At 35.2% G+C, this 23,181-nt stretch overlaps 1 protein-coding gene across 13 annotated transcripts in view; it reads right to left on the bottom strand.

Annotated features, from left to right (window-relative positions):
- Positions 1-23,181, bottom strand: part of DACH2 (dachshund family transcription factor 2) — a 647,423-nt gene that overhangs the window by 68,943 nt on the left and 555,299 nt on the right. For all 13 annotated transcript variants that reach the window (XM_035288190.3, XM_008989565.4, XM_035288191.3 and 10 more), the window contains one exon: positions 17,719-17,854. In XM_035288190.3, the coding sequence (XP_035144081.1) occupies positions 17,719-17,854 (136 nt within the window). The remainder of the gene's footprint in view (positions 1-17,718; positions 17,855-23,181) is intronic.

Below are 23,181 nucleotides of genomic sequence, written 5' to 3'. Positions count from 1 at the left end.
AATAGGGTAAGAAGGAATGAACGAAGTCTCCAAGAAATATGGGACTATGTGAAAAGACCTAATCTACCTTTGATAGGTGTACCTGAATGTGACTTAAGAATGAATCCAAGCTGGAAAGTAGCCTTCAGAATATTATCCAGGAAAACTTCCAAACCTGGCAAGGCAGGCCAATATTCAAGTCCAGGAAATACAGAGAACACCACAAAGATATTCCTCAAGAAGAGCAACCCCAAGGCACAGAATCGTCAGATTCACCAGGGTTGAAATGAAGGAGAAAATGCTGAGGGCAGCCAGAGAGAAAGGTCGGGTTGTCCTGAAAGGGAAGCCCATCAGACTCACAGCAGATCTCTCAGCAGAAACCCTATAAGCCAGAAGAGAGTGGGGAAAATATTCAACATTCTTAAAGAAAAGAACTTTCAACCCAGAGTTTCATATCCAGCCAAACTAAGCTTCTTAAGTGAAGTAAAAATAAAATGCTCTGCAAACAACCAAGTACTAGGAGATTTGATCACCACCAGGCCTGCTTTACAAGAGCTCCTGAAAAAGGCACTACACATAGAAAGAAACAACCAGTACCAGCCACTCCAAAAACATACCGAATGGTAAAAAGCATCAACACAATGAAGAAACTGCATCAACTAATGGGCAAAACAGCCAGCTAGCATCAAAATGGCAGGATCAAATTCACACATAACAATATTAACCCTAAATGTAAATGGGCTAAATGCCCCAATCCAAAGACACAGACTGGCAAATTGGATAAAAAGCCAAAACCCATTGGTGTGCTGTATCTAGGAAACTCATTTGCTTGGAAGATTTACCAAGCAAATGGAGTGAAAGAAAAAGAAGGATTTGCAATTCTCGACTCTGATAAAATGGACTTTAAAGCAACAAAGATCAAAAGAGACAAAGAAGGACATTGCATAATGGTAAAAGGATCAATGCAACAAGAAGAGCTAACAATCCTGAATGTATACGCACCCAATACAGGAGCAGCCAGATACATAAGGCAAGTTCTTAATGACTTACAAAGAGACTTAGACTCCACACAATAATAGTGGGAGATTTTAACACCCCATTGTCAATATTAGACAGATCAACAAGGCAGAAAATTAACAAGGATATCCAGGGCTTGAACTCAGACCTGGAACAAGCAAACCTGATAGACATTTACAAAACTCTCCACCCCAAATCTACAGAATATACATTCTTCTCAGCACCACATCACACCTACTCTAAAATTGACCACATAATTGTAAGTAAATCACTCCTCTGCAAATGCAAAAGATCGGAAATCATAAGAAACAGTCTCTCAGACCATAGTGCGATCAAGTTAGAACTCAGAATTCAGAAACTAACTCAGAACTGCACAGCTTCATGGAAACTGAACAACTGGCTCTTGAACGTTGACTGGATAAACAACGAAATGAAGGCAGAAATAAAGATGTTCTTCAAAACCAATGAGAACGAAGACACAACATACCAGAATCTCTGGGACACGTTTAAAGCAATGTCTAGAGGAAAATATATCGCAATAAATGCCCACATGAGAAGAAAGGAGAGATCTAAAATCGACACCCTATCATCATAATTGAAAGAGCTAGAGGAGCAAGATCAAAAAAACTCAAAAGCTAGCAGAAGACAAGAAATAACTAAGATCAGAGGAGAACTGAAGGAGATAGAGACACAAAAAAACCTTCAAAAAAATCAACAAATCCAGGAGCTGGTTTTACAGAAAGATCAACAAAATAGACAGACCACTAGCCAGATTAATAAAAAAGAAAAGAGAGAAGAATTAAGTAGATGCAGTACAAAATGATAAAGGGGAAATTACCACAGATTCCACAGAAATTCAAACCATCATCAGAGAATATTACAAACAACTCTATGCACATAAACTAGTAAACCTGGAAGAAATGGATAAATTCCTGGACACTTGCGCCCTCCCAAGCCTAAACCAGGAAGAAGTCAAAACTATGAATAGACCAATAACAAGGTCTGACGTTGAGGCAGCAATTCAGAGCCTACCTACCATACAAAAAAAGCCTAGGTCCAGATGGGTTCACAGCCAAATTCTACCAGACATACAAAGAGGAGTTGGTACCATTCCTTCTGAAAATATTCCAAATAATCCAAAAAGAGGGAATCCTTCCCAAATCATTTTATGAGACCAACATCATCCTGATACCAAAACCCGGCAGAAACTCAGCAAGAAAATTTCAGGCCAATATGCATGATGAACATAAATGGAAAAATCTTCAATAAAATACCAGCAAGCCTATTGCAACAGCACATTAAAAAGCTTATCCACCATGATCAACTAGGATTCATCCCGGGGATGCAAGGCTGGTTCAACATACACAAGTCTATAAACATAATTCACCACATAACAGAACCAAAGACAAAATCCACATGATTATCTCAATAGATGCAGAGAAGGCCTTTGACAAAATTCAACAGCCCTTTATGCTAAAAACCCTCAATAAACGAGGCATTGACGGAATGTATCTCAGAACAATAAAAGCTATTTACGACAAACCAACAGCCAATATTATACTGAATGGGCAAAAACTGGAAGCATTCCTTTTGAAATCTGGCACTAGACAAGGATGCCCTCTCTCGCCATTCCTGTTCAATATAGTACTGGAAGTTCTAGCATTGTTTTTAATAAGGCTAAATTCTAAAGGCAGTATTTGAGATTATATTGAATTAAAAAATATAAAATATGAGAGCTCAAATAATATAAATTTACTTATTGCTAATTCTATATTGATAATATCTTAATCATATTTATACAACTGTTCTAATAACTTCATATGATGACATTAGTATAGTGATAACATGGTTTATATTCAGGATTAAGCTAATCGAAAACATAGTAATTTGAATACAAATGTACAAATATCAGTTTACTTGATTCTTCTCTATCACATAATAGAACACTTGAAAATTAAATTTTACTTCTTCTTTTCCAAGACTTTCATAGTTACCCATCATTCTAGCAGGATTTGTTATGAAAGGATATAATCTGCAATTTCTATTTAGAAAAAATTCCATGTTCTGATCCAAAACAATCTATCTATGATTCCTGCAAAACATCAAATAGCCTTAGCTGTATTATTTGTAGTATTGTAATTTAGTTACCCTGGTTCTTTAAAATGTGTTTGTTGCAATGAAAGCATTATACCGTGATCACTAAAATCTTAAAATAATTATGTGCACCTTTTAAAATAAAAACTGTATTTCAAAAGTCTAACCTTTTATTTATTTTCTTTCTTTTTATTTTGTTTTATTTTATTTATTTTTTTTTAGAAAGAAAAAAAGGAATGAAGGAGAGGAAGAAAGAGGAAGAAAAAGAGGGAGAGAAAACGGGAATGTAGCTTTATTCTAAAAATGGGTATTAATAATGGCCGATCAATATTTTGTGTATTTAAGGTGGAGAATATATATTTTGTGTATTTAAAATGGAGAGCTCTATAAATATTTATTGAGTTTACTTGTTCCGGATCTGAGTTCAAGTCCTGGATATCCTTATTAATTTTCTGTCTCGTTAAGTCTAAATCTTTTTATGAATCTTATGTATCTGAGTGTTAGGATCATTAGCTTTTATTGTTGCACTGATCCTTTTACCACTATATCTTTTTTGCTTTGAAATCTATTTTATCAGATGCGAGAATTGCAACTCCTGCTTTTTATTTATTTATTTATTTTTGCTCTCCATTTGGTTGGTAAATCTTTCTCCATCCCTTTGTTTTAAGTCTTTGTGGACCTTTGGATGTGAAATGGGTCTGGATGTGGCATATCGTTAGGTTTTGGCTGTATCTTTTGATTGGGGAATTTAGTCAACTTAAATTTAGGGTTACTGTCATTTGATGTTAACTGGCTATTTTATCCATTTGTTGATGTAAATTCTTCTTTATGTTGATGCTCTTTACTTTTTGGTATATTTTTAGAAAGGCTAATACTGGTTGTTCCTTTCTATGTATAATGCTTCTTTCAGAAGCTCTTGTAAAGCCGACCTGGTGGTAATAAAATCTCTGAGTACTTGCTTGTTCATAAAATATTTTATTTTTCCTTCACTTGTGAAGCTTAGTTTGGCAGGATATGAGAGTCTGTGCTGAAAGTTCTTTTCTTTAAGGATGTTGAATATCGGCCCCCGCTCTCTTCTGGCTTGTAGGGTTTCTGCTGAGAGATCTGCTGTAAGTCTGATAGGCTTCCCTTTGTGGGTAACCTGACCTTTCTCTCTGGCTGCCCTTAGTATTTTCTCCTTCATTTCAACCCTGGTGAATCTAACGATTATGTGCCTTGGGGTTGCTCTTCTTGAGCAATATCTTTGTGGTGTTCTCTGTATTACCTGGGGTTGAATATTGTGTTGCTTTGCTAGATTCAGAAAGTTTTCCTGAATAATATCCTGAAGAGTATTTTCCAGCTTGGATTCATTCTCTTCATCGTATTCAGGTACACCTATCAAACGTAAATTAGGTCTTTTCACATAGTCCCATATTTCTTGGAGACTTTGTTCATTCCTTTTTATCCTTTTTTCTCTATTCTTGTCTTCTTGTTTTATTTCATTAAGTAGGTCTTTGACCTCTGATATCCTTTCTTTTGCTTGATCAATTCAGCTATTCAAACTTGTGCATATTTTGCTAAGTTTTTGTGTCGTGTTTTTCAACTCCATTAGTTCATTTATGTTTCTCTCTATATTGTCTATTCTTGTTAGCATTTCATCAACCTTTTGTCAAAGTTCTTAGTTTCTTTACATTGGGTTAGACCAAGTTCTTTTAACTCCCAGAAGTTTCTTATCATCCACCGTCTGAAGCCTACTTCTGTTAATAGCACACAGTCCTTTTCCATCAGGGCTTGTTCCGTTGCTGATGAGGAACTGTAATCCCCTGTAAAGGGAGAGGGGTTCTGATTTTGGGTATTTTCAGACTTCTTAGGCTGGTTTCTTCCCTTTGTTATAAATTTATCCATCTGTCATCTTTACAATTACTGCCTTTCTAGTTGGGTTTCTGAGCGGATGCCCAGTTTATTGATTCCCAGTGCTGGAATCTGAGCAATCCACTGCGCCGGCCAAAACAGCAGTGATAAGACTGATGGTGCTCTTCTGCCCGGGGATCTCCTCCCGTTTACTCTGCACAAAGAGCTGCTGTGCCAAGGTACCAGCAAAACCACTGCACCGGCCACAAGAGTCATGCTGGCGACCCGTGGGGCCCCTCCACTGGGAATATTCTGGTCCGTGAGCAACGAAAATTCGTCTGAAAGTGTGGTGTCCTCTCGTTCTCTGCACTTTCACTGGGAGCTACAATCCTGAACTGTTAGCCATCAGCCATCTTGATCTCTCTCCAAGTCTAACCTTTTAATAGTAAGTCTTATGTCAAGATATTTAAATATCTATGTATTTATTTCTCCCAAACAGACATAAAAATGGGCAGTAGGTATATGAAAATTTGTCAACATCAGTAATCACAAGGAAATGCAAATAACCACAGTAAGATATTACCTTTCACCTGCTAGTATGGTTTCACCAAAAAAACAAAAGATAACAAGTATTAGAATGGATGTTAAGAAATTAGAAACTTGCACAGTGTTTTTTTAATATAATTTCAAATGTTATTATAGATTAAAGGGTACATGTGCAGTTTTTTTACATGAGTAAATTGTGTGATGCTGCAGCTAGACGGAGGCCCAGAGATACACCTAGGCATTAAGCATAGAACCCAGCAGGTGGTTCTTCAGCCATGTCTCCTCCCTCAGTTCCCATGTATGCATTTATATGTATTCAATGTTTAGCTCCAACTAATAAGTGAAAACATGTGGTATTTGGTTTTCTATTCTTGCAGTGGATTGTTTAGGATAATTGGTCTCCAGCTCCATCCATGTTACTGAAAAGGATATGATTTTGTTCTTTTTATTTCTGTAATATTCCATGGTTTATATGTGCCACATTTTCTTTACTCAATCCACTGTTGATGGGCAGCTAGGTTAATTTCATGTTTTTGCTGTTGTGAATAGGACTGCAATGAACACGTGTGCATATGTATGTTTAATAGTTGGCTTTCAATCCTGTGCATGCTTTCTTTTTTTCTACTTCATTCCTTCCTACCTGCCTGCTTTTACTTCTGTCTATCTTCTCGATTTTTTATATGTGCTTCACAAGTATTTACATATTGCGAGTTCAACAATGCACAAAACATATGTTAATTTAGCTAAAATCTAATTATATTGTAGCATGAGAGCCCTTCATTGTATCTAATTTGAGCGAATGTTGAAAGCGGAGGTGGCTCTTATTATTTGGAGGTATGTTCCCTCAATACCTAGTGTATTGAGCGTTTTTAACATGAAGGGGTGTTGAATGTTATCGAAAGCCTTTTCTGCCTCTAATTGAGAAAATCGTATGTTACTGATGCTGTTTTCATTAACACTAGTGTCTCACTTAACAAATCATGTGGCTTTTGTCTCTAGTTCTGTTTATGTAATGAATCATATTTATTGATTTTCATATGTTGAACCAACCTTCCATCTGGGGATGATGCCTACTTGATCACGGTGGAGTAGCTTTTTGATAAGCTGCTTAATTCAGTTTGCCAGTGTTTGGCTAATAATTTTTGTATTGATATTTATCAAGGATATTGGCTTGAGGTTTTTCCTTTTGAAAACTCTGCCAGGTTTTGGGATCAGGTTTTGGTGCCAAGCTTTGGTATCATAGAATGAGTTAGGAACTAAGGATGTGGAAAAACTAGAACTGTGTACACTGTTGGTTGCAATACAAAATTGTGCAGTCATTCACTGTGGAAAACAGTATGGTAGTGCCTCAAAATATATTTTTAAGCATAAAATAGCCATATGATCCAGCTTTCCACTTCTGGGTAGAAAATCAAAAGTATTTAAAGCAAGAACATGAACTGATATTTCTATACCAACATTGATAGCAGTGTTGTGCACAATCACAAATACATGGAAATAAACTAAATGTCAATTTATGGATGAAAGTGGATAAATAAAGTGTGATGCATAATACAGTAAAATACTATTCAGCTTTTCAAAAGACAGAAGTCTTGCCATATGTGACAACATGGATGAATCTGGTGGACATTAGGCTAAATGAAATAAGCCATTCACACAAGGACAAACTGCATGATTCCACATATACTAGTTATGTAAATAGTCATAAATAGTCAAACTCATAGAAATAAACTGTGAATGGTGGTTGCCAGAGGCTGTAGAGAGACAGAAATGAAGAGTTGCTGTTCAACTGGTGTAAAGTTTCAGTTATGCAAAACGAATAAGTTCAAGAGATCTGCTGTACAGCACTGTGCCTATAGTCAACAATAGATTTTTGAGCACTTAAAAATATGTAAGATGGTAGATCTCATATTAAGTATTCACAACAAAGAATAATAATAGAAATAGAATTTACTTAGAAAAATCACTGTAATAAACTGTACTAATAAAATACAAAAGGTCTGGGTGCGGTGGCTCAAGCCTGTAATCCCAGCACTTTGGGAGGCCGAGGCAGGTGGATCACGAGGTCAAGAAGAGATCGAGAGCATTCTGGCCAACATGGTGAAACCCCATCTCTACTAAAAATACAAAAATTAGCTGGGCATGGTGGCGTGCACCTGTAGTCCCAGCTACTCTGGAGGCTGAGGCAGGAGAACTGCTTGAACCCGGGGTGAAGGTTGCAGCGAGCCGAGATTGTGCCACTGCACTCCAGCCTGGTGCCTGGTGACAGAGTGAGACTCTGTCTCAAAAAAAAAAGAAAAACCCACAGAGTCATCTTGATAGATGTAGAAAAAGAATGTGACAAAATACAACATGTTTTCATAGTAAATACACAAAACAAAGCATGTATGAAAACTTCTTCTTTTGACCAAGGACATCCATAAAAAGTCCACTAGTCAAATCATATTTAATGGTAAAAACTGAAAGCTTTCCTCTTAACATCAGAAATAAGACAAGGATATTCACTTTCACCATGTCTATTCAACATTGTATTGCAGTCTCTAGCCACAGAATTAGGCAAGAAATAGAAACAAAAGACATATAGATTGGAAAAGAGAAATACATCTATCTTAATTTGCAGATGGTATGATGTTATATAAAGAAAATTCTTAAAGAAATTGCAGAAAAAATCCTAAAGAATCCACATAAAGGCCATTTAAGCTAAAAAATCTTAATAAAGTTGAAGAATATAAAAACCTATAGAAAAAATTTAATTATAGTTCTATACACAGCAGTGAAAAGTCTGAAATCAAAATTAACAAAACGTTTTATGATAAATAAATTATAAAACATTGAAAAACAAAATACGGGCACACCCTGTTTGACTGCACTTTACAGATACTATATTTGTTACAAACTGAAGGTTTGTGGCAATCCTGCATTGAGCCAGTCTATTTGGTGTCATTTTTCTAATAGCACTCGCTCACTTTTTGTCTCTGTGTCACATATTGGTAATTCCCACAACGTTTCAAATTTTTAATTATTTTTATATCTGTTATGGTGCTCTATTATCAGTTATCTCTGATGTTACCATTTTAATTGTTTTAGGACTCCATGAACTGCTCCTATATATGATGTCAAATGTAACTGATAAATGCTTTGTATGTTCTGACTGCTTCACTGACCTGCCATCATGTCACTTCTCTTTCTGCTATCATTTCTCTTTCCCTGCTCAGGTCTTCTATTTCCTGAGATACAACAATATTGAAATTATGTCAACTACTAACCCTTCAATGGCCTCTAAGTGTTCAGTAAGAGGAAGAGTCACATGTATTTCACTTTAAATCAAAAATTCTAAATCATTAAGCTTAGTGAGGAAGGCACGTCAAAAGTCAAGACATTGGGAGGCTGAGGCGGGTGGATAATGAGGTCAAGAGATCGAGACCATCCTGGTCAACATGGTGAAACCCCATCTCTACTAAAAATACAAAAAAATTAGCTGGGCATGGTGGCGTGTGCCTGTAATCCCAGCTACTCAGGAGGCTGAGGCAGGAGAATTGCCTGAACCCAGGAGGTGGAGGTTGCGGTGAGCCGAGATCGTGCCATTGCACTCCAGCCTGGGTAACAAGAGCGAAACTCTGTCTCAAAAAAAAAAAAAAAAAAAAAAAGTCAAGATAGGCTGAAAGCTAGGCCTCTTGCACCAAACAGTTAGATAAGTTGTGAATGCAAAAGAAAAGTTCTTGAAGGACATTAAGAGTGCCACTTCAGTGAAAACACAAATGACAAGAAAGTGATCTGGAGAAAGTTGTGGTTGTCTGGATAGAAGATCAAACCAGTCACAGCATTTCTTTAATCCAAAGACTAACCCAGAGCAAGGCCCTACCTCTCTTTAATTTCTTGTAAGCTGAAAAACATAAAGAAGCTGCAGAAGAGAAGTTGGAATCTAATGAATGGGAATTTGTGAGGTTTGTGTAAAGGAACCATCTCCTTAACATAAAAGTGCAAGGCAAAGCAGCAAATGTGGATGTAGAAGCTGCAGCAAGTTATCCAGAAAATCTAGCTAAAATCATCGAGGAAGATGGCTACACTAAATAACAGATTTTCACTGTAGACAAAGCAACCTTGTATCAGAAGAAGATACCATCTAGGACTATCATAGCTAGAGAAGAGAGGTCAATACCTGGCTTCAAAGTTTCAAAAGACAGGCTGACTCTCCTGTTAGGGGATAATGCAGTTGGTGATTTTAAGTTCAAGACAACACACATTTCCCATTACAAAATCAAACAAACAAACAAACAAACAAAAAAACAACCATGCAGTTTTTCAGAGTTATACCAAACTCTACTCTGTCTCTTCTCTATCAATGGAACAATGAAGCCTGGATAATGGCACATATATTTACAGCATGGTTTGCCGAACACTTTAAGTCTACTATTAAGACCTATGGCTGAAAAAGAAAAGATTCCATGCAAAGTACTACTGCTCACTGCAAACAAATCTAGTTACCCGAGAGCTCTGTAAAAGGAAATTAATTTTTTCATGCCTGCTAACACAACATACATTCTGCAGACTATCTAACATGAAGTAATTTTTTGACTTTGAGTCTCATTACTCAGGAAAGGCATTTGGCAAAGCTAACGGATCTGAGTAACATAAATTGAAAACTCTCTGAAAAAGACACATCATGCTAAATGTTATTACCAACATTTTTGATTAGCGGCAGGAGGTCAAAATGCCAACATTAACAAGAGTTTGGAAGAAATGTATTCCAATCCTCATGGATGACTTTGAGGGACTCAAGACTTCGGTAGAGGAAGTCACTGCACATGTGAAAATAGCAAAAGTACTAGTATTAGAAGTAAAATCTGAACATATGACTGAATTGCTGCAATCTCATGATAAAACTTGAATGGATGAAGAGTTGTTTTTAAGGAGAACCAAAGAACGTGGTTTATTGAGATGAAATACACTCCTGATAAGAAGGTTATGAACATTGTTGAAATGACAACAAACTATTTAGAAAATTATAGTAAAGCAATGGTAGAGGTTGGGAGAATTGTCTCAAATTTTGAAAGAAATATACTGTAGGTAAGATGCCTTCAAAGAGCATAGCATGCTATAGAGAAATCTTTCATGAAAAGAAAAGTCAATTGATGTGGCAAACTTCATTGTTGTCTTATAACAAGGAATTTCTACAGCCACCCTAACCTGCAGTGACAACCACCCTGATCAGTCAGCAGCCAGCAACAGCAAGGCAAGACCCTTCATCATTAAAAAGATTATGACTCGGTGAAGGCTTAGATAAATCATTACCATTTTTTTAGCAATGAAGTATTTTTAAATTAAGGTGTGTGTACTGTTTTTTCGACATAATAGTGTCATACACTTAATAGACTATAGTATTATGTAAACATAACTTTTATACGCACTGAGAAATCAAATGCAAAATAATGAAGTTGGTTCCCTATCTAACACAACAAAAGTTAACTCAAAGGGGAGTATAAATCTAAGCGTAAGAGCAAAGCATTCTTAGATACAACACCAAAACTACGTGTCAAAAAATAAATTGATCTTTATGAAAATTAATAACCTGTCCATCAAAGGATACTATGGAAAAAGTAAAAAGATAACCCACAAAATGGGATAAAATATTTGTAACTCGGCCGGGCGCGGTGGCTCAAGCCTGTAATCCTAGCACTTTGGGAGGCCGAGGCGGGTGGATCACGAGGTCAAGAGATCGAGACCATCCTGGTCAACATGGTGAAACCCCGTCTCTACTAAAAATACAAAAAATTAGCTGGGCACGGTGGCGTGTGCACGTAATCCCAGCTACTCAGGAGGCTGAGGCAGGAGAATTGCCTGAACCCAGGAGGCGGAGGTTGCGGTGAGCCGAGATCGCGCCATTGCACTCCAGCCTGGGTAACAAGAGCGAAACTCCGTCTCAAAAAAAAAAAAAAAAAAAAAAAAATATTTGTAACTCATATGTCTGCTAAAGATATTGTATCCGTAATATAGAAAGAACTCTTACAACTTAAAAACAAATGATAAATTAAATTAAAGAATTAAGATGCCTAACTAAAAAATGGACAAAGAACTTAAACAGATATTTGTCCAAAGAAGATATATAAATAGCCAATAAACACAAGAAAAGATGCTGAAAATGATTATTCATCAGGGAAGACAAACCAAAGCCAAAATGAAATAATACTTCACAAACACTAGTATAGCTATAATCAAAGTGTTGGAGAGAGCGAGGAGGAATTTAAACCCTCACATGTCGCTGGTGGAAATGTAAACTCCTACATCCACTTTGGCAAACAGTGTGGTAGTTCCTCAAGTAGTTAAACACAAAGTTACCATAAGACACATCAATTTCACTTAGTATATATACATGCAAAACGAAAACGCAAGTCAACCCAAAACTGAATCCAAAGGTTCACAGCAGCATTATTTGTAACAGCCAAAAAGTGGAGGTGTCCGAAATAACCTTCAACTGATGAATAGATAAACGAAATGTGAGGTATTCATGCAATGAAATAATATTCCACCACAAAAAGTAAAAGCAAACAACATCATTAAAATGTGGATGAGGGACATGAACAGACCCTTTTCAAAATAAGACATACATGAAGCCAACAGCATATAAAAAAATGTTCGGTATCATTGATCATTAGAGAAATGCAAGTAAAAACCACTATGAGATACCATCTCACATCAAATCAGAATGGATATTGTTAAAAAGTCAATAAACAGCAGATGATGGCAAGATTGTGGAGAAAAAGGAATGCTTATACACTGGTGGTAAAAATGTAAATCAGCCACTGGGGAAAGCAGTTTGGTGATTTCTCAAAGAACTTAAAATAGAACTACCATTCGAGCCAGCAATCCCATTATTGGATTGGTACCCAAAGGAATATAAATTATTTTAAATCATGCATGTGTATGTTTATTGTGGCACTGTTCACAAGAGCAAAGATATGTAATCAACCTAAATGCCCATTAAAAACATGGTACATATATATCATGGAATATTATGCAACCACAAAGAAGGACAGGATAATGTCCTTTGCAGCAACATGGATGGGGTTGGAGGTCATCATCCTAAGACAACTAATGCAGGAACAAAAAACCAAATACTGAATGTTCTCACTTATACGTGGAAGATAAATATTGAGAACACACAGACACAAAGAAAAGAACTACAGACACCGGGGTCTACTTGAGGGTGGAGGTTGGGAAGAGGGAGAGGATTGAAAAACCTACATGTCAGATATTATGCTTATTACCTGGGTGACAAAATAATCTGCACACCAAACCAAAGTGACACACAATTTACGTATTTAACAAACTTGTACATGTACCCCTGAATGTAAAAGTTAAAAAAGAAATATGACAATGCTTTTATTCCACGTAAAATAGACTGTAGATTATTGTGACCAAAGGATGTTAAAACTACTAACTGTTCATCTGTAGGCTGTGGGTTAACTTAAAATGTAACATTTCACTAAATTTTTGAGCTGGATGATAAATTTATTTTTCCATTATTTCTGTAGCATGCCAGATTTGATAATCAGAGTATTTGGGGAATCTTGCACATAGAATGTTTTCTATCGAAAACATTTACTTCCCAATGCAAAATATCACAAGAAACCTATTCCTGCTAGCAGTTTGAGAGATCAGTGGCTGCCAGAGGAAGGGAGTTTTACTGTGGGCCTTTGTTTCACACAAGTAAACTAGAATGAATAGTCCTAATTACTGTACTCTAAAGAATCCCAGAAATGGCTGCTAAAAACCATATAACACAATGTCATAATGTGCAATTAATCAATTTGTTTGACAAAGGCTGTGAAAAAATAAAATCAAAAGCTTGATTTGACTGATCAGTCAGTTTATTCAAAATGCTTGATTCACAACTAAAATCACAATATTTGGCATAGTCAAAATTGATATCAATGCCATGAAGGCTCAGGTCACATAGACTTTGAGACATATACTATAATTTCATCCAGTTTTCCAGGTACAGTAAGGGTGAGCTACATGAATACTCTAAAGGTATGTCTTTATGTTCTGAAAATTCCTTCATAATGGCAAAGCTGGCATTTTATAATTTTCAGAGCTATAAATCATTTTTAAAATCATGATGATACTCAAAGCAGATGTGAAAGCATATGTTTGCCACAGTTGTATAAACTGCTTACTTGTCACAGTTAATAAATGTTGACACTTCTACTTTAACTCATTCCCTTTTAATAACTAAATTTTATTTCAGGAAAATATTTCTTTTCTTACCATCACAAATATAACTGGTAGAATGTGACATAGAGAATCCCATTTAAATAAAAACCTTTCCACTATAACTGGAGTGCAATTTAATATGCCTCTCTTGTTTATTAATGTCCCCATTAGGATATATGACCAACTTATTTGACTTAAACAAGTAAAATTGTACCATTCCATAGCAAGAGATTCAGAAATACCAGTGCATGCCACTATATATTTTATAAAAATCAGTTACTATACATCTGTAGTAATGCTCCAGCTGATTGTTCATAAGACACAACAGAGTATACTTGAGTGCTGCAGTACACAGGACAGTCCCAAATGCCATTTTGACTTACGACGTTTGCAACTCTGATTGTATCATATGTGTCATGTACAGATTGAGACTTTCCTAGCAAAGCTGCTTTACTACCAAGCTGTCCTTTAAATAGTTGTGACATGGTGGGGAAAAAAGTCTCAGGAACAAATTGTTGCTCGGTTATAAATGAAGTTTCTTCTTTAACTAGAATGTCATTACCCGTGCGCAAGTTTGGGTAGTTTAATATCACGAATCTGACTTCTTTCATTCTGACAATATTCTAAAATCAATCATTTGCATTTTGGAGCCCCAGTGGGCATAGCCTTCCACTGTAAGGCTACTGAAAAGACAAAACATGTGGCAAGGAAAGCAACCAACGATCAATGAAATTAAAATCACACACGATTTCAAATTCCAACTAAAATGCTCATCTGGGTAATTATGAAGCACGTTCAGTTTACAGAAAAAAGAAAATATTCTCCATTAACCCTTCAGTTCATGATGCATTTTTTCTATATATTATTGGCACCATTAGTAGATAGAAAAATTTACCCTTTGGTGAAGTACAAATAAACTATCCGATGATCTGATGAATTACATGTTAGCCACTGTCTAACTCATGGTGACAGCAACAATGCATAACCTATACCATATGATTATATATTTTCCTTTTAGTCTTTTAAACAAAGATGTACTCAGCTTTCATATTAGGAGAGTATCACTTTGAAATTCTTACTCTCTCTATCTTCCTTGAACAGCTCTCCTAAGACATAACTGGATATTGTGCAGAAGTGATACATGTACCTCAGCAGATCAAAAGGAAGGCTGAGATCATATCTATTAGTATTTCACATAATTACCTGATGGGCTAACTTGCTAATTTTTTGTTTGAAATGTTCAAATTAGCATATGTTTTAAAAATCACTTTCAAGGGTTGAGGGGAACAGCTATCCTCTATGACAGCAACTCGATTTTGTGAAATATAACCCCCAACTGGTGAATCATTTAAACATTGCTAATAAAATAAATATATAATACAAAGAGATTCAGATGTCTCTGAACTGGCAAAGTAAAAGGGCTTTAAATAAAGCTTACTACCACATGCACAGACAAATTTCAGGTGGATATATAATTTATAACCTCCCAAATAAACAAGCTTCAGATAAACATCATGTTTTCTACTATTAAAATAACTCATCCCAAGCTGGTATGAATCTATTCTTACTCAGGGAAATGTGGATGCAATATACAGCACACAGGTGTTAACTCAGTTACTATCTGATTATTATATGTGTATCAAACAAGCAAAAATCATTTTACCTTTATTATCTATTTGGAACTTTTTGATGGTTGGTCCATTATCCTGATCAACAATAAGTTCTTCTCTATTGTTGGGTATCATAACTATAAATAAGATGTGTAACTGAGTAGTTTGTTATGTGAAATACCCAGAAAAAAGGTAGAAAAGCAGCACACAAATGGCTAATGTTCTCTAATAACAACTAATAATAACTAGAATAACAGGAATTTCTGCTGTTTCAGACATGGAAGTATATAAAACTAAGTAAGTTTCATATACTTCTACATCTGAAAGAGTAGTAAGTTTTTTAGTTAGTCTGAAGATCATATAATGAAAATAATCAGTAAACTGCTTAATTGTGGGAATTCCAAAATATAATTAATATTTACACATATACACATATGAGCTTGTATATTTGCCAACATAGCAAGATCGATAGATCATATAATTTTCTGGAAATTATTATGATTCTATACAAAGCACATTGAAAGACAAAAAATGCTAATTTTCGGAGTTTGTAACTTCATTCTCTTTAGTCATATTTTATTCAAACCTTATATAGCTCTATTAATAAAATATGGTAATTGTAGAGTTAAAAATTCTCAAGTCTTTTTATTTATTTATAGAAAACCTTGGTATCATTCTCAGACAACTGTGTAATGTGCATGTAGAGCCTAATTACTGCCAGTGTAATTAGAAATAAACTGTATTGTCAAAACTTTTTCTAGGATTTTACATTGCTTTGGTTATATTTGATTTTACTTCTAAGTATAAGTTGCCCATTCTTTTATAATATATCTATTACCAAGTATATTTCCCCATGTGCTCTGCTTTTTAGCCAGCACTCAGTAAATAATTATCTTTGTATATCCCTTTCTCCTTTCTGTCTCCTTCTTCCCACCCTCATCAATGTGAATAGTATCTTAATGGAAGAATGTGTCCTTTTGTTTCTTGACTCATTAGTGTTCACCCATCTGTAGATTCTCATTCTTTCTCAGACTTTCTTGAATCAGTTATACACAATGTTGAAACAACCAGGTGGTTTATGTCATAGAAGAGAGTAAAGCTAGAAGACATCTATCATGTCTTCCAGGAATTAAACTTCCTCTCTCAGGGCCATTAGCCTCAAGCTCTAACCCACTGGTTCTTAACCCTGGCTGCACATAAGAATCTCGAAGAAATACTGAAAAGCAAAACAAAATACTTCTTCCCAGGCTCTATTCTAGACCAAGTGAATCAAACTCTGAGTGTGTGACCTCAGCATCCATATTAATAAAAATTCCATAGGTGATTATAATTGGGGGCCAGATTTGATAACCACTATGCTCACTATGAAGCTAAGGGGCCCCAAAAAACATATCATATTGACAGACTAAGTGAGATTTGGATTAATTTCCCCAAGGGATATTTTTCATCATTCTGGAATCTAAAACCTTGCCTAATCTCCCAAATTTCTCTTCCCCTCAGAAAATACATTATTTTGGAAAGATAAATTAACAAAGATAAATCTTTGTTAAGATAAAATCTTAACAAAGATTTTATCTAGCTCAATTGATCCGTAATTACTACATACCAAATGAGAATTTGTTACAGCTGAATGCACCTGTCAACTTCTATCTACCTGAGTAGAATTAGAAACCAGGAAATGACAAGTAATCAAAGTCAAGTCACACAGAAAATAGTAATTTTTATCACCCACACTTCCTTGGCACTTTTTTCACATAATATTTAATTTCACCTCTCAATAATCCAGTGCATTAGACAGGGTGATAGGTTTTTCCATATAATAGGTAAAGAAACTCATGGTGGTTAAGTGGCTTACACAGGAGGTTATAGCTAGTTAGTGCCAGACCCGAAGCTGGATTAAAGTCCCCAATATGCCACATCATCACCAATTTCTAGAGTAGCATTTATGGTGTAAGGCTTCTGACACAACAAAATATATATAAACGTAGGGGAAATCACGTTAAATATTTGTGATCTAAGTTGTTGAGATTGTGGCAAATCTCATATTGATTCACCTTTTATTCACTCTTAAATGGGCAACTGCCTAAAGGATATTTTATCTTCTTTTATTCAAAAGGTTGTTGTGAATGTGTCAGGTGTATTATATCACATATAGAACTCACACATACTCTACAAATGTTTCATCATATTGCATCCATGAGATTGAATGATACAGTAAAGGAAGATCTTTGCAGAGAACAAACTTCTAACAATGTAAGTTTCATTTTGTTGGTCATATTGCTTCAGCAATTACAAAAGACCAAATTTCAAAAAGCCATTTACATTAAGAAGTTGTCAGCTTCCCCAGCTTTTCTCTCTCCTCTGTTTCTTAACAACTAATTTCCTACAACAATATTTTCCAATCACCTGTTTCAGAAAAGTTACTCACCCATTCTTTCCAACTGATGATCCATCTGAGAGGGAGAGCTGGACACACTGCTGCTGGAGTGGGAAGATGTCTGGCTCCCAGGGCAATGATTCTCTTCCAGAGAAGGAACAGGAGAGGGACTCTCTGGGATCCGCTCCTGACACAAAAGGAAACACAAAAGAAGTGTCATCTATGTGCCAAGTTTTTTTGTCGGTTGTGTCTATACACGTGACATATTGATCTCTCACTTACCATGAAAGTGTACACATCTGCAATACTTGGTCTTAAACACATATCTTTAAATAAAAATATATTTTTGATTCTTGTGAAATTAATGAACTATCATGAGGGCTAAATTATAGAAGAAGGCAAAAAAGCATATGGTAAAGGCTCAAGAAAAGTTAATTTACATTCACTCTCCTAAAAAATCATAAATTAATAGTGTAGGTGTGTTTTGAAGATTATTGTTATGGTAGCTTCTAGATTGATGTAAAGTTCATGGCAAGGCCTGGAAGGTGATACTCCTGTCTCATTAAGAAGGAGAGCTCCCACATGTAAAGACTTGAGAGCCCTGGACTAAAACTCACCAATCGTGGCACCAGGTACATGATGAAGTTTTCTGTAAGGACAAAATTTATGGAACGATATACCTGTATATTAGATACCTGTAATCTCTCAGACCTTAATAACTTACATTGTATTCTGCCAACAAAATATTTTAATAGGCCAGGTGTGGTGGCTCACGCCTGTAATCTCAGCATTTTGTGAGGCTGAGGTGAGTGGATCACCTGAGGTCAGGAATTCGAGACCAGCCTGTCCAAAATGGTGAAACCCCCATCTCTACTAAAAATACAAACAATTAGCTTGGCATGGTGGCAGGTGCCTGTAATTCCAGCTACTCGAGAGCCTGAGGCAGGAGAATCCCTTGAACCCGGGAGGCGAATGTTGCAGTGAGCCGAGGTCACGCCGTTGCACTCCAGCCTGGGCAACAAGAGCAAAACTCCATCTCAAAAAAAAAAGTTGTAACCGTAACAGTACACAATTATTGTTTTCTTCAAACTTACACTAAGAACTATCAAGGTCAATTCCTCTAGTATTCCATGGATTTTTGTAGTTTTCAATAATGGATTTCAATAAAATAAGATATTACTGCATACTTCTGCAGTAATTATGCCTCTTAAGACCTTTGTGATTATTAAAATTGCTATAAAAGACTGAAGCTATTCACTGTTTATGCACCACAAATTGATGATAAATCCAAATCATTAAGTTAATTTTATTAATAAAAGAATAAAATTACAGTCTTTATGCACATATGCAATAAATGCGACTGGGTGATAGACATGCTGGGACAGACAGTGTTCTATAACATATTTAATTCATCCATAATAAATTTCTTAAATTAAATATTCTGTCTAATTATCTGTAATCACAACATCAGTATTCTAATCATCATAACATTAAGAAATAGTTTGTCAAATATGTGCTTGTACATTTCCACACTGATTTTGCATGAGAAGCCCAAATAAATCCCCTAAAAAGCTGTCTGTCTAATGCAAAAGTAGAACAAGGGTTAAAATTTATTTTTTCATTAGTAGTAGTTAACATTATCCAATGTCTGCCATTGCAGCAGGCAGAATGATGCCATCTCCCCAACTTAAATATGCAATCCACATCATAATTACCAGAACCTGTGAATTTGTTACTTCACATGGCCAAAGGGACTTTGCAGATGCAATTGAGAATCATGAAATAGAGAGCTTATACTGGATTATCTTAGTGGACCCAATCTGATCACCAGGATTCTAAACTGTGAAAGACACAGGCAGAAAAGAAGGGTCAGAGGGAGACATGACTACAGAAGAATGGTCACAGAGATGCAATATTGCTGGCTTTGAAGATGGAAGAAGGGAGTCATGAGCAAAGAAATGTGAGTGGTCTTTAACAATAAGCACTGGGCACTTCTAGAGGGGGTAGAGAGGGAGAGGGAAAAGGCTGAAAAACTACCTATTAGACACTATACTCACTGCCTAGGTCACAAGACCATTAGTAGCCTAAACCTCACCATCACATAATATATCCATGTAAAAAACCTGTACACGTGTCTCATAAATCTAAAATAAAAGGTGAAATTATTTTACAAGAAGAAAAGAAAACAGATAACAGATTCTTTTCTGGGGTCTACAGAAAGAAATGCAGCCTTGACCACACCTTGCTTTTAGCCTAGCGAAACTCACGTCCAACTTCTGACCTACAGAACTCCAAAATAACAGATTTGCACTATGTGAAACCACTAAAGTTGTGGCAATTTGTTATAGCAACAATAGAACACTAGTACAGTCATCAATGTAGCACCCATATTTTTAAATTTTGTTTTACATTATTGCTTAGCATTTCATTAACATCCAATAACATTAGTGAAATGAATACTAGACCTTGAGTATATTAACTGCAGTATTATATGCTAATTAAATAACAATAATGTTAAATGTATATTACGTTTTAAGGACTTTATAGCTTTTGTCATTCCTCCAAAACAATGTTTTCAAACAGAGGAGTATACTGATACATTTCATTTATATTTAGTATGCAGGAAAATATCTACTTGTCACATAATGTCTGCAGGGAAAAATCAAAAGAAATATAGAAGGAAAGCAGAAGAAAAGAATCAAGTTTTTTCCCCAAAAATTCTATTCAAATTTTGTAGGGATGACATGGGTACTGACAGCAAGATCCATACAGCCCTTTCTATCACATCCTTTCACTTTCTGTAAAAAAGACTAGTAGTTTATCAGTTGTGAAATTCAACTTAAACTGTAATGCTTTAACATATATTCTTTAAATAGTATGTGTGTGCATGTGCATACACATGCGTGCAAACACACACAGATACCAGTGGAAGGAATTTACTATATGTGGCCAATTTCTTTTTGCCTTTAACCATTGTGTCTCACTGATTCCATGCCAAAATATGTGCAAAAACTGTAGAACATTCAGTATTTGTATTTGAATTCCAACACTGGAAATTTCCTTCAAATATGTGTAATTCAATGAACTATATTTATCTCTAATGGAACTCTGAATGAATGGAGAGGGAGAAAGTGCAGCAATTATTGTGAAAAAATAAAAGTGACAAAAGGAAAAATCACTGTGTAATAGCAAACTGGAATCACATATAAAGCAATGTATGCTGTTGTAATAAAAATAAACAATTTTTGAGTGATCCACGCAGTTTCACAGTTTAAAAAAGCAAGAGAATCCAACTGACAGTGATAATTGGTCTTGCTCACTCTGCCTAATAAAAACTACAAGTTCATTATGAATAAATAAAAATTAGAAGAGCACCTATCCAAATAGAAAGTATCATGAATGTTAACCAAAAAAACATAATGGATATTAATTAATATTGAGAAAAAATAGTGGATTCCCCTAATATATTTTAAATTAGCATATGATCAAACAATATAACTCCAATAACTTATGCTGAAACTCCTTCTTTGCATTTTCAGCAGCATATTATGTGAAACAATGAACAAACTTTGAGAATGTCATTTAGAAAACGAATATTAAGAGTGACAGTAAAATTTTGCATGAAGCAAATTTTCTGCTTTAAGAGTTCGTAGCCTGTATTTACTAAATTCAATCAAGGTTCAGTCCATTGTTAGTTTTCTAAGGCAGCACTGAAGCCAGACTTTTTTCACGATGCAAACCATGTTATACAAATGCAGTGTTTTATATTGATTAAGAATTATGTGTTTTTTCTAATCTCTGTGGAAGTGGAATGTTTAAGTTCTCCTAAAATAATGAATAATTATATGAACAATTCTTCTTTGCAAGTAAACAGATCCATTTTTCACCCTGTAATATGTATGCATCCATTTAGCTACTTAACTGCAATATGCTTTGGTTCATTAGTTGGCTACTGTTGTGTCTCAGCCTGGTTAAAATTTCACAGCAAGTTAATCCGTTTTATTACAAATGAGAACACAAGTGATAATGTCTTCACCATTTGCCAAATACAGGGTTAAAAGTATTTGCAACAGATCAATAAATACATTTAAAAAGGAAACTTGCAAATCTAAAACCCCAATCATCTGTACTCATTGATAATTTCATTTATGTGGCATTTATGACTTTTACAACCCTGTTACTCATCATGTATTTAATGTGTGCCCCGTTGGAAACAGCTGTAGCTTCTAAGAAACACCACAGAAGTCTTCTCCAGATCCAAAGTAGGAAAGGAGATTTCCAAAATGTATACATTCTCACACAATAAAATTCCTATTTTCCCAGTAATTAGTAATATTATCTTCAATAATAACTCAGATTCCGATGTGTACTTGCATAGTTCAATGACATTGCTAAAAAGGGTAAGTTGTGATAGAAAATTTTGTTAATTAGTACAAACAATCCCTTCTCTACTATACCAGTTCCTTTTCTTTAGAGATATATCACAAGTGGTTAAAAATGATGCTCATGATATCAATTTATTTGAAAGTACATTTGAACCTTCATAAATAACAAGGGCAATGTTTAGAAAATTTAGTTTTTTATAAGGTTAAACACAGTCATTTTCGCCTAGGATTCAGTTTATTGGCACTAAAGTATCATCTCTGACCATGTTCATAGAGACCATTTATTTCATTTCAATATATTCTTTTACATTCTGGGAAATAAAGAAGTATATGCAGAATATATGAAGTACTAATGTGTGTTAAATATCTGTACCATGTGGTAATATGTATGCACACATGTTTCATTGCCTTTTAAAAACAACTGTCTCAACATTGATTGCCTCTGATATTTTATTATATTTATTCCCTTTAAGCATTCAGTAGGATTATGTAATATGTCTTTTTGTTTTTATTTAGTTTGACTTCAACTCTCACTGTAATTACTCTTCCAAATGTTAACCTATTAATGAGTTCCTAAATGATTTAATGGCATTTTGCTGTTGAGGAGTGGCTTTTGGAAGTTTATTTGAATGCTGGATATTTTATTCATGCATTTGTCTTGCTATTTCATCTTTAATTGATGTGCTTCTTCTGTGCTGTCACCAGAGTTCTGCAGAAACAGAACAGATTGTAACTTGAAAGACTTTAATAATAAAACTGGAGACAGTAAAATAAATATTTGCTCATTGTTGTTACTAACTTGGCTTACCTCTAAATAGGGGGAGTAATGTGACGCCCGAAGTTGATATATCTAAATATTACTGGAAACATAACACTTTATGTTTCTTTGTGAACCAATTCAAGAATTGGTCTGCGTTCTACAATCACCAATTCACCATTGAATTTAAGTTAACATGGATGAATACAGCAAAGTTTTCATAAACTCAAAAAATAGGAAAAGGACTCTTGAGGTTAAAAAGGAAAAATTATGCAATTTAGTAATTGTTAAACTCCGTATTCTAGGGTAAGAGTTATCACACTATATGTATTTCATTAGTCTATGGAACAGTGAATCCACAATACTCTTACC

Source organism: Callithrix jacchus, chromosome X, assembly GCF_049354715.1.
Source record: "Callithrix jacchus isolate 240 chromosome X, calJac240_pri, whole genome shotgun sequence".
Lineage (NCBI taxonomy): Eukaryota > Metazoa > Chordata > Mammalia > Primates > Cebidae > Callithrix > Callithrix jacchus.
Note: the sequence above shows the minus strand (reverse complement) of the source record. Positions and strands in the feature narration are given on the sequence as shown.